At 54.2% G+C, this 14,707-nt stretch overlaps 3 protein-coding genes and 1 pseudogene across 4 annotated transcripts; 3 read left to right on the top strand and 1 right to left on the bottom strand.

Annotated features, from left to right (window-relative positions):
* Nucleotides 1-794: 794 nt before the first annotated feature.
* LOC128628230 (histone H2B type 2-E-like) lies at nucleotides 795-1,571 on the bottom strand (annotated as a pseudogene).
* Nucleotides 1,528-2,094, top strand: LOC119055455 (histone H2A type 2-A). Its single transcript, XM_037153655.2, has one exon. It carries the CDS (start codon nucleotides 1,589-1,591, stop codon nucleotides 1,979-1,981), a length of 393 nt encoding a protein of 130 aa, XP_037009550.1. The 5' UTR covers nucleotides 1,528-1,588; the 3' UTR covers nucleotides 1,982-2,094.
* A 658-nt stretch (nucleotides 2,095-2,752) lies between these two features.
* LOC128628104 (histone H3) lies at nucleotides 2,753-3,664 on the top strand. The gene has a single exon (XM_053669945.1). The coding sequence runs from the start codon at nucleotides 3,147-3,149 to the stop codon at nucleotides 3,555-3,557; it is 411 nt and encodes a 136-aa protein (XP_053525920.1). The 5' UTR covers nucleotides 2,753-3,146; the 3' UTR covers nucleotides 3,558-3,664.
* Nucleotides 3,665-3,922: 258 nt separating this feature from the next.
* On the top strand, nucleotides 3,923-12,992 carry LOC128628194 (endogenous retrovirus group S71 member 1 Env polyprotein-like). 2 transcript variants are annotated; one of them, XM_053670485.1, is made up of 2 exons: nucleotides 3,923-5,229; nucleotides 10,395-12,992. In XM_053670485.1, exon 2 carries the CDS (start codon nucleotides 11,644-11,646, stop codon nucleotides 12,553-12,555), a length of 912 nt encoding a protein of 303 aa, XP_053526460.1. In that variant the 5' UTR covers nucleotides 3,923-5,229; nucleotides 10,395-11,643; the 3' UTR covers nucleotides 12,556-12,992. The 2 variants fall into 2 exon arrangements, with proteins under 2 accessions (XP_053526460.1, XP_053526461.1); XM_053670486.1 differs by having other exon boundaries at nucleotides 10,404-12,992.
* The last annotated feature ends 1,715 nt before the right edge of the window (nucleotides 12,993-14,707 follow it).

Consider the following 14,707-nt stretch of genomic DNA (forward strand, 5'->3'; position numbering starts at 1 on the left):
CCGTTCCCTCCTGACTTCCTAATCTAGATTGTTACAACAGAAAAAGAAAAAAACAAAACAGAAAGCAACAAACCCTACAAGTATGGGGGACTGTGTAGGTATCGAGGACCGAGTGTGTATGTGTGGTGGGGGGGGGGGGCGGCGGGGGCGGGGGGAAGGATTAGAAACAGTAGCCTTTCTATTACCTTAATGTGACAGCAGTTCACTTGTCGAAGCAGAGCAATCGCGTGTATTGAATTGTGTACCCGAAAGGGAATGCGAAACCGAGACAGACAGGAAGAGTAAGTAAAACTCACTTTGAGCATGGAATCAAGGTATCGGGGCACACCGGAAAAGTTTGCTGTGGGTGTTGAGGCACGGCCTCGAGTATTGCTTTGCAGTTTTCCAGTAGCATTTCGTAACAAAGCTTCCAGAGCCCAAGGAAAGAGTGGGTTCCAAAGCACTGACCTGACCTAAGTGGCACAGAGCCAACCCTGCCTCCCGGCCCACTACCCCTCCATTAGATGGCCTTCAATAGGTTGAGGACCAGGCACCGTTAGACGTTGGTACTGTGGAGGCAGTTCACTTGGCCGCGAATGGACACGCCCTTCTAGGTAGCTGTCCGGCAAGCTAAGTACAACTGGCCTTCTGCTTCCAGGGGCACCTACCTCACCCGTGCCCCTGAAGAGACCACATTTCCACCGGGAAACGAACGGGGGTAGGTGGCACGGGGAAGCAGGGTGGAGGCGTGGGAGTAAGACGAGTGGCACGAGCTCTTTGCTGAGAAGGTAGGTGGCTCTGAAAAGAGCCTTTGGGGGTCAAGCGGCCGGCGACTCGGGCGAGCGCCGCGTCCCGGGAGGGGCTCACTTGGAGCTGGTGTACTTGGTGACGGCCTTGGTGCCCTCGGACACGGCGTGCTTGGCCAGCTCGCCGGGCAGCAGGAGGCGCACGGCCGTCTGGATCTCCCGGGAGGTGATGGTGGAGCGCTTGTTGTAATGCGCCAGGCGGGACGCTGTCGCCGGCGATGCGCTCGAAGATGTCGTTGACGAAGGAGTTCATGATGCCCCATGGCCTTGGACGAGATGCCCGTGTCGGGGTGCACCTGCTTGAGCACCTTGTACACGTAGATGGAATACGCTCTCCTTCCGACTGCGCTTGCGCTTCTTGCCATCCTTCTTCTGGGCTTTGGTGACGGCCTTCTTCGACCCCTTCTTGGGCGCGGGAGCGGACTTGGCCGGCTCAGGCATAGCGGGCGGGACGCGCGAGCAGAGAAAAAGAGCAGGAACGCAAACACGACAACAGCAGGAGCGAGGCTACCGGAAGCGACTCGGGACTTATAGAGGATGTATGCAAATTAAGGCTCCGAGTACGCTGCATTGTGATTGGTGAGTTTCCAGCGGCGCTCCTGCGAGGGGGTGGGGGAGGCTTCATGCAAATGAGCGGATTCTCCCTGCGCTCTCTTATTGGCCGTCGGCACAAAGCTGCGCTGGGGCCAATCAAAGCGCTCGATGGACAATCGGCGTTCTGCCTATAAAAAGCTGAAGCGGGGCGGTTTAGGGCGACTTTCTCGGTCGTCGGTCGGGAGCTACTCGCAGTGCCCAGCGCCGTCATGTCTGGTCGTGGCAAACAGGGAGGCAAGGCCCGCGCTAAGGCCAAGTCCCGCTCTTCCCGCGCTGGTCTGCAGTTCCCCGTGGGGCGTGTGCACCGGCTGCTGCGCAAAGGCAACTACGCCGAGCGGGTGGGGGCCGGCGCGCCCGTGTACATGGCGGCCGTGCTGGAGTACCTGACCGCCGAGATCCTGGAGCTGGCGGGTAACGCCGCCCGAGACAACAAGAAGACGCGCATCATCCCTCGTCATCTTCAGCTGGCCATCCGCAACGACGAGGAGTTGAATAAGCTGCTGGGCAAAGTGACCATCGCCCAGGGCGGCGTTTTGCCTAACATCCAGGCCGTGCTGCTGCCTAAGAAGACGGAGAGTCACCACAAGGCAAAGGGCAAGTGAGGCCGGCGCTTGGCGCCCACCCAGCCCCCCGTTTCGAAGAGGCAGTACTTGTGAAATCAAAAGGCTCTTTTCAGAGCCACCCACTCTTTCAAATAAAAGAGCTGTTGACAGTAGCCAGCTGCTTGACAACGCCACTTGTCGCGGTAGTAAGCGCCGTCCCCACCCGTGTGCGGTGCTAGGAATGCCATTTGCCTTCGGCTCCCAACCGCCCAGAGATGTTGAGTAGCGCTCCGCCACCCTGATTGGGCTGAGTGGGCCGGGCCGTAAGCCTCAACGCAGGTGGACGCAACAAAACCCCTCGGGCGCCGCCCGTTACTAAGCGGACTGTTAGCTACCAAGTCCTGTTAGGCGGCCCCTAGTGCTTTCACCTCAGTCTGCGCTGAGCGCGCAACTCCCCAGTTTACCCCCCTGAGGCCTCCGCCCGGCACTTGAGACCTAGGGGGAGGGGAGCAGGCGGCTTTTCGGGATTCTGGCGAGCCTGGGGCCTGGCCTAACTGAGCCGGTTTTCTTCTGACCTTGGTGGGTTTTGGGTTTTTTTTTTTAGAAGCCAGAGATAAGGGGACCCCACTTAGGCGTTCTCAGCCGGGATCTCGGGCCCGGGGCGGGGACAATTTTCCGATCCGAAAGGCGGGAAAAGTGGACCTTCAGACCGACTAAGGGGCTCTGAAAAGCCAACAAGGTCACCGGGGGGGCGGGGGCCACGTCGGAGATTGGGGAGCTACGGGGCGTGGAAAAGAAGAGAGGGCATGGCGGCTGGCCTGACTTAGGGAGTGAAGGGCTGTGGAGGAACATTCTGAACAGTTGCGATTAAAAAAAATAAATAAAAAATTAAAAAAAAATATACATATATGCGTGTGTGTATACACAAATATGTTTATAAGAGACAAACGAAAAAAAAAACACCAAGGACAAAAAAAACCACGTAGGAAGAACTGTGGGCATATACTGGAAAGTAGACAGGGAGGCGGGGGTCTGGGGGGGCAGGAAACATTCTGCCCCAGCCAATCGGGCACGCCAGGGAAGATTACGTCACAGCCAATGGGTAGCCAGCGCGGGACTTTCAATTTTATCGCCCCGCCCAATAGGGAAAAGACTGTGCCTATAAAGACGGCTGTTGCGGGTCCGGGAGCGATACCGTCCCGGCCGCCGTGTTGTGCAGTTCGCCATGGCCCGCACTAAGCAGACCGCGCGCAAGTCGACCGGTGGTAAGGCCCCGCGGAAGCAGTTGGCCACCAAAGCGGCTCGCAAGAGCGCGCCGGCCACGGGCGGCGTGAAGAAGCCGCACCGCTACCGCCCGGGCACCGTGGCGCTGCGCGAGATCCGGCGCTACCAGAAGTCGACCGAGCTGCTGATCCGCAAACTGCCCTTCCAGCGCCTGGTGCGCGAGATCGCGCAGGACTTCAAGACCGACCTGCGCTTCCAGAGCTCGGCCGTCATGGCGCTGCAGGAGGCGAGTGAGGCCTACCTGGTGGGCCTGTTCGAGGACACCAACCTGTGCGCCATTCACGCCAAGCGCGTCACCATCATGCCCAAAGACATCCAGTTGGCCCGCCGCATCCGCGGGGAGCGGGCCTAAGAAGCGCGCGCTCGACCCCAGGTTCCATCGCAATCCAAAGGCTCTTTTCAGAGCCACCCACGAGGTCACTGGAAAGAGGCTGTGTGCCACTGGGTCTCCGCGCCCCTGGGAATGGGCGGGGGGGGGGCTTATACTCGCGGGCAGAGTATCGGGCTCCTATACAAAGGGTGCAAGACCCTCGCGTTGGCTGCCTTCCGGCCTGTTACTCAAGCTCAGGAGTTCCGGATACTACTCGGCAGCCTCGCGTCCACGTGGTTGGGCTCCCCTGGTGGGCTGTCTTCACGAGCGGGTTCCGTGTCGGGGATGGGCCGCCTCTGGGACGAGTCCTTCGGGACGCTGGCGACTCGTGGCCTGGGGTGCACCGGGAACACCTCTCCCGCCGGCAGGAGAGGTGCGCACTCCTCACCCCCGCCGGAAACGGCCCCATCCTGCGCGGGCTCTCGGGCTGGAGAGGAAAGTCGTCCCCTCTGTCGGGCTGGTTTCTGCAGCTTCAAGGTTCCGGGTTCCTGTGTCACCACGACTGGACAGCACCTCCCACCCTCTTATCCTAATCAAAAGCCCGGGGCGGGGAGAGTGAAAGAGAGAGAGTGTGCGTGCGTGGACACGAGCCCTATGGGCCACTCGTGAGCCTGGGCCTTCAACGGACCGATTTCAGCCCGGAAACCTTCGGCTTCTCTCTCTGCATACCCCGCCCAGACGCGGTTTCTCCACGTTTTTTAAAGCTCCCTTTGCCTCTCGAGATGTGTCCCAAGAGGGGAGAAGTTGGGACTGTGGCCGGCCTGCTACAGGTTGCCACATGTTCTTTTCCGGATCGTGGCAACTTCCCAGGGCGTGTCTCTAGGTCTCCCCGGGTGCCAGATTACCAGCGTAGGCCCCAGTGCAGGCTGGATCTCGGCCCGGGCCTCGGAGGCGTGTGAGGGCACCAGCTTTGCACCTATCGTCTCACCCATCCCCAGGGCACACGCCTCGAAGGGATGTCGGGTCCGGGAGCAGCCGAGCACACCCCGGAACCTGAGATACCGGTGTCAGGTGTCGGTCCTCTCTGCCTGCCCCGCCCCGAGCTCACACTGCTTTCACCTAACAGCCCCCGCCCCTCCCCGCTTCTTTCCAGGGAAGACCCCCCGTCTAAACCTCCGATTTGGTAGCATTGTTGATGTAGAGGCCTGTCCGAGTAAGGCTAGCATATAGAGGCCTGTCCAAATAAGGCTAGCATATAGAGACCTGTCCAAATAAGGCTAGCATATAGAGGCCTGCCCAAATAAGGCTAGCATATAGAGGCCTGTCCAAATAAGGCCAGGAAATTTTTAGGCGCCAACACCAGCTGCCCGCCAACAGCAGTCCAATCAGGAACTTTTGCCTTAGTTTGATTGAGCCGATAGCTAACCGCCATATCTGCTTCTGTATCCCTTGCTTGCTTGCTTGCCTGCCCCTATAAAAACCCAGTAGTCTGTAAGCCAGGCGCGACTTCCACTTTGGCGGCTCTGCGTAGCCGCGAGACTACGGTCTCGTTCGGGAAGTTCGCCCCTGCGCAGGTAAAACTTGGCCAATAAATTTACCATCAAACCGCTCTCAGTGTTCGGGGGATTCCTTTCGCTCGCAACTTGAATACAACATTTGGAGGCCCCAGCGAGATCTAAGGAGTGTCTCCGGAGACTGAGACTGCGAGGCCCGGGTAAGTTTGCCGCGGAATTTGGTTTGGGAGTCTAGACTCATTTGAGCCGCGAGGTGGTAGGCGAGACGTCGCCGGTAGTCCACCCGCGGGGTTCTCAAGGAGAGGACGCTCTCGAGAACCGGAGCTCTTGCTCCCGCGACTAGGTCGCATTTGGTTCATTTGGTTTTTGGTATTTGTTCCGCGCCGCGACTGAACGCGCTAGCGAAGTGTGAATGAGTGAAGAGACTGTAGTGCGCCACGGCCTGTTTGTGCGTGAGTGGACTGAGTGGAGAGGAGCGAGGTGTGTGTTTCTGTGCGGGATATTGGTAGCCCTCATCCTTCTAATCGCAGGCGCTGTGAGAAGCGAGAAGAAGGCGTCCGCGATGGGACAAGGAAGCTCCACTTAAAACACTGCCCTTGACTGCTTACTAAAAAATTTCTCTGACTTTCAGAATCGCGCTCGAGGCTATGGGGGTCCACCGCCAGACCCAGAAGTCCTGCGAGCTTTCAGTGAAATTGAATGGCCGTCTTTTGACGTAGGATGGCCGACGGAGGGGACTTTTGATCTGCCCCTCCTTTTTGCGGTCAGGCGGATAGTATATGGGACCCCCCATCCAGATCAGATGGTATATATAGATGTGTGGGTAGACATAGCTACTGACCGCCCCGGTTACATACGCCGGTGTCAGTCCAATGGGCAGAGGAGGAGAAGGGCCATCTGCGTGGCGATGACACCGAGGCAGGCTCCCCGTCTGCAGACAGACAAAGGGTGCCGGCCTCAACGGGATCAGGCAGACGGGGAAGGGAAGAAGCTATACCCTGTCTTGCCTGAAGTACCTGAGGACCCGCTGTTGGTCCCTTCCGCTCCTCCCCCATATCGTCAACCCCTGCCCGACTCCGCGAGCGGGGAAAGGGAGAGAGTCCAGAGCCCTCCCCATACCCGCGGCGGTACTCAGTATGGGGGTGAAAGTTTGGCGCCAAGACAGGATGGCGCCGCCATTTTGCTGGAAACGGTCGCGCCAAAACCAGGTGGCGCCGCCATTTTACCCCTCAGAGAGGTGCCACCGGCTCCAGACACCCCATTACATGCACCACCGCGGCTAATATATGTCCCTTTCTCAACCAGTGATCTATACAATTGGAAACTGCAAAATCCCCCGTTTTCTGAAAAGCCACAGGGATTAATTTCCCTGTTGGAGACCATATTTAGGACCCACCAGCCGACATGGGATGATTGCCAGCAAATTTTACAAACTTTGTTCACTTCAGAAGAAAGAGATAGAATCATGAGAGAAGCTATTAAAGCAGTTATGGGAGAAGAAGGGGAAACCGCGGGAGGGAGGAGGGAAGTATTAGACATATTACCTGAGCAACCCCCAGATTGGGACCCCAACACGAGCGGGGGAAGGGACGCACTACTCCAATATCGCCGGGCTCTGTTGAGGGGGGTGAAGGCAGCGGCTAGGAAACCAACGAATTTCAATAAGGTTAGTGAGGTAGTACAAGGGAGAGAAGAGTCCCCCGCCAGTTTTCTAGAAAGGTTAATTGAAGCCTACCGAGTGTACACCCCACTAGACCCCCAGGCCCCTGAGAACAGGCGACTTTTGAATATCGCTTTTGCAACCCAGGCAGCCCCCGACATTAGAAAGAAATTACAGAAGATTGAAGGATTTGAAAGAGAAAATATTAGCAAGCTTTTAGAGATTGCACAGAAAGTATAAATAGAGATGACCCAGAGATAGGAAAAGCGAAAGAGGTAGCAAAAATCTTAATTGCAGCCCAGGTAGACCCGAAGAAAGAACAAAAGAAAGGAAAGTCAAAAGGCCAGTGGCCAAGAGTAGACAAAGATCAATGCGCCTTCTGCAAGGAAAAGGGGCACTGGAAGAAAGATTGCCCCAAACTGCGGGCAAAGGAGGTCAGTCCTGCGGTACTGCTTCAAACCTTAGATTGACGGGGCCAGGGCTCTATACTTGTTGGCTCCCAGGAGCCCATGGTCACCTTGAATGTCGAAGGGAAACCAGTAGACTTCCTGGTCGACACGGGAGCCACATTTTCTGTGTTGAAGCAACCTCGGGGGCAGAGTCAAAAGGCAACCACAAAGATTATAGGGGCAACGGGTAAGGCCGAAGCATATCCCTGGACAACTGCCAGGATCACCAACTTGGGGCAAGGGACTATTACTCACTCCTTTTTAGTTATTCCAGATTGTCCGTACCCGTTACTGGGGAGAGATTTGTTACAGAAACTTCATGCCACTATAAGCTTCAAGCCTTCAGAAACACTTGAGGAGACGAGTGTAGAGGTGACGGTCCCTCTGTCCGAAGAGTACTTGCTGGCGATACTCCCGGACGGCGAGGAGAAGGAAAACAGGATCCTGAAGAGACTGCAAACGCAAGTACCAGGGGTGTGGGCGGAAACAAACCCACCTGGGTTGGCTGTCCACCAACCTCCAGTGCTGGTCCAGCTGGCCAGTACGGCCCACCCGGTCCGGATCAGACAGTACCCTGTCCCAGCACGAGCCAGGCAGGGGATTGCGGGGCACCTGCAACGCCTATTAGAGGCAGGCATTCTGAGAAAATGCCAGTCTGCATGGAACACCCCCCTTCTCCCTGTCCAAAAACCGGGGACCCAGGATTACCGACCGGTGCAGGACCTGCGGGAAGTAAACGCTCGAGTCGAGACAATACACCCCACTGTGCCAAACCCGTATACCCTCTTGAGCTCGTTGCCCCCGACTCATACCTATTATTCTGTTCTAGATTTAAAGGACGCTTTCTTTTGTATACCTCTGGCCCCCCAGAGTCAGGAAATTTTTGCCTTCGAATAGAATGACCCTGATAATGGACTAACGGGGCAGTTCACATGGACCAGACTACCCCAAGGGTTCAAAAACTCACCAACCATTTTTAATGAGGCCCTGAGTAAAGACCTCCAGGAGTTCAGGAGAACTCATCCTTCAATAGTCCTCCTCCAGTATGTAGATGACATCTTGGTGGCAGCCCAGACACAGGAGGAATGCGAATCAGCTACACGAGACCTGCTCCGAGACCTCGAAAGAATGGGCTACCGAGTGTCAGCCAAGAAGGCTCAAATCGCGACTCAAACTGTGAGTTACCTGGGGTATGACCTGAAGGGAGGACTGAGGGCCTTGTCAAATCAACGAATCCAGACAGTCCTACAGATTCCCGAACCGACCACCAAGAGACAGGTACGGGAATTCCTGGGGGCTATAGGCTATTGTAGACTATGGATATTAGGGTTTACGAACATAGCAAGACCCTTGTATGACCTAACCAGAGGCAAGGAGGACTCCTTCACGTGGACTGAGGAAGGGAGACAAGCATTCCTGGCCTTGAAGGAGGCCTTAGTCTCAGCCCCAGCCCTTGCCTTGCCCGATTTAACCAAGCCCTTCCAGCTATACGTCGCTGAGAAGGAGGGTACGGCCCTAGGCGTCTTGAGTCAGACTCTAGGCCCATGGAAGAGGCCTATAGCCTACCTGTCAAAGAAACTTGATCCTGTAGCGTCAGGATGGCCAGCCTGCCTGAGAGCTATTGCGGCCACGTCGCTGCTAGTTAAAGAAGCAGGCAAGTTGACCTTGGGGCAGGACATACAAGTTATAGGAGAACACTATATCGAGCAGGTCCTACGGGCCCCCCCTGACCGGTGGTTGTCTAATGCGCGGCTGACGCAGTATCAGGTACAGCTGCTGAACCCTCCAGCGGTACAGTTCCTCAAGACTACTGCCCTGAACCCAGCTACCCTGTTGCCCATACCAGATGCCAAGATCGTCCATAGCTGCACCCAAGTCTTAGACACGGTAACTGGCTCCCGCCCGGACTTAAGAGATCAGGCATACGAAAAGGCAGACCTGACTCTCTTTACTGATGGGAGCAGCTTTATCAAGAATGGACAGCGGTACGCAGGGACAGCAGTGACCACAGGAGATAAGGTCCTGTGGCGGAAGGCGTTGCCGGCAGGCACCTCTGCGCAAAGAGCGGAACTGATAGGGCTGACCAGGGCCCTAGAGATAGCGGAGGGGAAGGTAGCCAACATCTATACTGACAGCCGTTATGCTTTTGCAACCGCCCATATTCATGGGGCCATCTACAGAGAGAGAGGTCTCCTAACTGCAGGAGGAAAGGACATTAAAAACCGAGAAGAGATCCTCTCCCTCCTAGAGGCCATATGGTTGCCCAGGAAGGTCGCCATTATTCATTGTAAAGGCCACCAGAAGGGGGATTCTCCGGTCATAAGAGGAAACAACCTGGCCGATGCTGCCGCCAGGGAAGCCGCCACGGACCAAGAAAGTAGTTTACTTCCCCTGGTTCCTCAGCCGGACCTGCCCCCAAAGCCCGCGTACTCCCCAGAGGAAGAGCAAGAAGGGGCAAAACTAGGAGGGATAAAAAACGAAAATGGATAGATAATACTCCCAAATACTAAGTTATATTTACCACAAGGGGTACTAACAAAAATTGTCCAGGACATTCATACTAGTACCCACTTAGGGCAGAACAAAATAGAACAGTTAATTAGGAAGCATTACCTGGGACCACACCTGAGGGAGGTGATACACTCCGTCACCTCTCGATGCAAGACTTGCGCAAAGGTAAACGCCCAGAATCAGAAGTTGCCCCGCTTCGTGAGGCACCGAGGGAGCACCCCAGGAGAACTATGGGAGATTGACTTCACCGAAATGCCTAAAGGAAAATCAGGATATAAGTATCTGCTAGTTCTAGTAGATACTTACTCCGGGTGGGTAGAGGCCTTCCCCACTAAGGGAGAGACTGCTTCCACGGTCTGCAAGATCTTAGTAAGAGAGATCATACCCAGGTATGGGATACCAATAGCTATAGGGTCTGATAATGGACCAGCATTTGTCTCCAAAATTTCACAAGAATTGGCTAGTAGATTAGGTATCGATTGGAAACTCCATTGTATTTATAGGCCACAGAGTTCAGGACAAGTAGAAAGGATGAATAAGACACTAAAAGAAACTTTAGTGAAAATAAAAGAGGAGACCGGCGAAAATTGGGTAGAGCTGCTCCCTTTCGCCCTCTTCCGGATAAGGTGCACCCCGTACATTAAAGGGTGGACGCCCTATGAAATATTGTATGGGCAACCAGTACCCTTAATCCCTAAGTTGTCCACAGAAGAAATAGAGGTGTCTAACTATTAATTTCCTCAAGTCCTTACAGGCGCTGCAAGGGATCCGAGGTGAGGTGCGCGCCTTCCAACAAGCCCAACGCCAAGAATCTGAGGAAATAAAGGGAGAAAGGCCTAGACAGCCGGAGCCTGGACAATGGGTATGGATCCTTAATCATCGGAGGGGAAATTTAGAACCTCGCTGGACGGGACCATATCAGGTACTGTTAAGCACTCCCTCCGCTGTACGAGTGGCGGAGAAACCCTACTGGATCCATCTGTCCCACATTAAGACTGCCCAACCACCAGAGGAAGAATCACGAACATGGCGGGTCCGACCAGATCCGGACAACCCTATGAAGCTTGCCTTTTCACGTGTATAGGACTCCTGATCCTCGGTGGAACCCCAGGTCAGGGCCTAGAGCAACAGGAGTGGGTACTCATAAGGACAGCAGATGGTACAGTCATTGCTACCAATTACACTTGGGATACAGGCCCGGTGGCTCTACGCACAGACTTCTCAAAGTTCTTTGATGACACACTCTGTGATAGAGGGGATATGAGATTACTACCAGAAAGTCCTCAAGCCCCACTAGAGGGTGGCACAAGGGCAGGTAGAGTTTGTAGTGAGGGCTTGTCGGCCTCCTTGAACAGGGCACTTTGGCACACCCCTCATTATGGATGCCCAGAGCCCCCCTCAGGGAAAAGGCTCACATGTGGGTCACATGGAGATTACTACTGCAAGGCATGGGGCTGTGAGTCCTTCACGAATGGTGGCTGGATACTGGGGGGAGGAACTGACAAACATATTCTTTTTACCCGAGATAAAAGCAGAGAACCGGGTAGAGGATGGGATGCGGACTGCGCAGCAAACAGGTGTAATCCTACTACTGTGATAGTCTTGAACCCAGGAGATTCAGGGTGGCTAAAAGGTCACACATGGGGTCTCAGGCTCTATGTCAGAGGTACAGACCCGGGGACCTTCTTTACAGTAAGAAGGCTGCCCACTCAGGGGAGACCGTTATTGAGAGGGGGGAACGGGAAAGCTGCCACCTCGCCCACCCAAACCCACCACTAGTCCGGGAAAAGGCGAGGGCCCCTCAACGCTTGAAACACCCATGGGGGCCAGCAGAAACCAGAGCGAGACCATAGAAAATCCACAATTCGAGGGTGCGAACAACTTAAGGATTCCCCTCGGAGATCCTAAGCCCTTAATAGAGAAACCACACCACCGGGGAAGGAGAAGGGGTGCCTAAGACAAAACCCCTTCCCAAGAACCCGGACCAGGACCAAATGAAAGACTTCCAACAGTGTACATTTGAAAGTACCCTCACATTAGCAGAATTCCATGGGCGAGGCACCTGTTATTTGCTAGCGAACTATACCCTTGCAGCCTCAAACTATAGTGACTATTGCCTTAACCAAGAGCATTTGCCGAGAGACCCTAGGAATTTGACTATTACATTAGCTCCAGAAGGACTGTGGTTTGTCTGCACTCAAGGTATCTTCAAGTGTCTAGTACCAACTAACCCTGAGCTATGTGTTAGTGCTTACATCATTCCCCAAGTGTACTTATATGGGGGAAACCCTGATTTTCTGATACGTGCCCCCATTCGAGCCAAGCGAGTCCCATTGCTAATTCCCATCGTCGCCACTATCGGTGTTGTAGGGTCGGCTGCTGTAGGAGCAGGAGCATTGATCCATGGGGAAAACAGTCTCAGGGCCTTGTCACAGACTTTCTCCAAAGATGTCTCCTTACTCCAAGAGCAAGTAGAATATTTAGAGCGCCAAGTAGACTCCCTAGCAGAAGTGGCACTCCAAAATCGAAGAGGGTTAGATCTAGTATTCCTGCAACAAGGAGGAGTATGTGCAGCACTTGGAGAAGATTGTTGTTTCTATGCCAACCACTCAGGAATAATTAGAGAAAGTGTAAAAGCACTCACTAGACGACTTAAAAGTAGAGACCAGGAGGATGAGTCGTCCTCCTGGTATTCTTCCCTATCTAAGACTTCCCCTTGGCTAAATACATTGATATCGGCTCTAGCCGGTCCCTTGATCATCCTCCTATTAGCCCTGACCATAGGCCCAATAATTCTAAACAAGCTCATAACTTTTATTAAAGATAAAATAGAAACAGTAAAACTTATGGTGTTGTCTCAGCCCTATACAATCCTCCCTCAAGAGGAGCATGAGTCAAGGGTTTGACTAATAAGAAAGAGAAGGAGGGAGTGTAGAGGCCTGTCCGAGTAAGGCTAGCATATAGAGGCCTGTCCAAATAAGGCTAGCATATAGAGACCTGTCCAAATAAGGCTAGCATATAGAGGCCTGCCCAAATAAGGCTAGCATATAGAGGCCTGTCCAAATAAGGCCAGGAAATTTTTAGGCGCCAACACCAGCTGCCCGCCAACAGCAGTCCAATCAGGAACTTTTGCCTTAGTTTGATTGAGCCGATAGCTAACCGCCATATCTGCTTCTGTATCCCTTGCTTGCTTGCTTGCCTGCCCCTATAAAAACCCAGTAGTCTGTAAGCCAGGCGCGACTTCCACTTTGGCGGCTCTGCGTAGCCGCGAGACTACGGTCTCGTTCGGGAAGTTCGCCCCTGCGCAGGTAAAACTTGGCCAATAAATTTACCATCAAACCGCTCTCAGTGTTCGGGGATTCCTTTCGCTCGCAACTTGAATACAACAGTTGATACCCAGCCAAGAACAGGATAAAATTTTGTGTTTCCCGTCACTGTAAAGGCCTACCTGCCCTCACAGAAGTCTCTCCAATTGTCCCACTTGTTTGGGAGACTGGCAGAAACTCGAGTTCCTCAATACAAGAGAGCCATTGAAGACGCACGTTTTAACATTTAATGATTTCTGTACTTCAATCGCTTCTCTACTCTCAGATGAGAGTCAGAGGAAAATGAAAGAGGTAAATAAATGCTCTTCCTCCCGATAATTGGCTTCTGATGTGGTTAACTTGGTTGCAGGGAAAGTCTACCCTGCTTTCACCAAGTGAAAAACAGTCCGCCTTCACACCGAATTCTGCCTTGGGGTAGGTAGCAGGGAATGGTGCGCGTGCCTGCGTAGAAGGAAACAACGAGGTACTGTGGTCCTGCTGACTCACACCTTTGCTTCCTCGGCAGAGGACTTGGCCTTCGGGTTCACACTCTCTCCCAGGTCCCCATCTCAGCCTTCTCGGGTTCTCCTCCTCTTTCTCCACCAGCCCCATCCATGTCGTGGTTTCCACCCACGCGGGCCTTCGTGTTTTCCCTCCCTGCAATTCCAGCAGCCAGATCACGGATCCCCTGCTCTTTGTATCTCTAGGCCTCTGACAAGTGCTCCCAATCGGTACCTCCTGCTGAGACCCCTGTCCTGAGCTCTACACCACCATTCTTCTAACTGCCTTGCGGCCGGGTCCTTCTCTGGATGGGCGACAGGTGCTTCAAACTCCAGTCATTTCCAAAACCGCATCATCCTGCTTCCCCAAGCTATTTTTCCCCTTCCAGTAGTTCTCATCGTAGTGAAAGACACCTTCAGTTTCCCACCCCGAGCCCCCCCCCCCCCCCCCCCGGTTAACCTGTTCAGGGCAGAAATTCCTTCCTCTTGTCCTTTGTCCAATTCTCACCAGTCACCACAGCCTCCCTCCCTTAATCCATGGACACTCTGCCCTGCAGCTAAGCTTCCACTCACTGTGTGACTGTTGTCTTTTCTCTGAATGCCTCCAAACTTCCCACCTCCTTCCCAATTCCCTTCAGAATGAAGTCCGCCCTCTTTCTCACGGCAGTTCAGAGCACTGGCGGTTCGTGACGGGCAACAGAGTCCGCAGTTAGACAAGCTCCTCTTGACCATGCAACAGAACAGGGACGCGACTCCAGCAAGGAATCCTCCGTAGGCTTCACTCTTCCCCACTTCCGCCGGGAAAACGGCGAGAGGCAGTAGCACCTTGCCTATGCTCTTGTCGGTAATATTAAAAGTGACGCTTCTTAGAAAGTCCCTAGCGCGGCGTCTGCTCCAGAAGAAGCGTTGCATCACTTTTAGCTACTCTACGGATAGTGATGAAATCTAAAATATCCCAACAAAAGGGACTTCAGCATACGTCTGGTTCCCGGTCTCTCTCAGAGCCTACCCAGGTTCCAGGCTTTCTGACCCCACCGAACATCTGGGGTCCCCAGGTAGGACCACGCCCTCACACATTCCTGTCTCTTCTCTGGGGACCGCCCCGCCCCCTTTTCGCAGCCCTGAGGCTGCCCTGAGGTTATTTTTGCTCTTCAAGATTCAGCCCCTTCATCCTCTTCACCCTCATCTTTTCGGGCCCTCCTCCTTTGCCTCCCCACCACCCCCACCCCGTCCTATCCTAACACCCCTTCCTA

Source organism: Artibeus jamaicensis, unplaced genomic scaffold (genome assembly GCF_021234435.1).
Source record: "Artibeus jamaicensis isolate MK-2021 breed Jamaican fruit bat unplaced genomic scaffold, CSHL_Jam_final contig_1715, whole genome shotgun sequence".
NCBI lineage: Eukaryota > Metazoa > Chordata > Mammalia > Chiroptera > Phyllostomidae > Artibeus > Artibeus jamaicensis.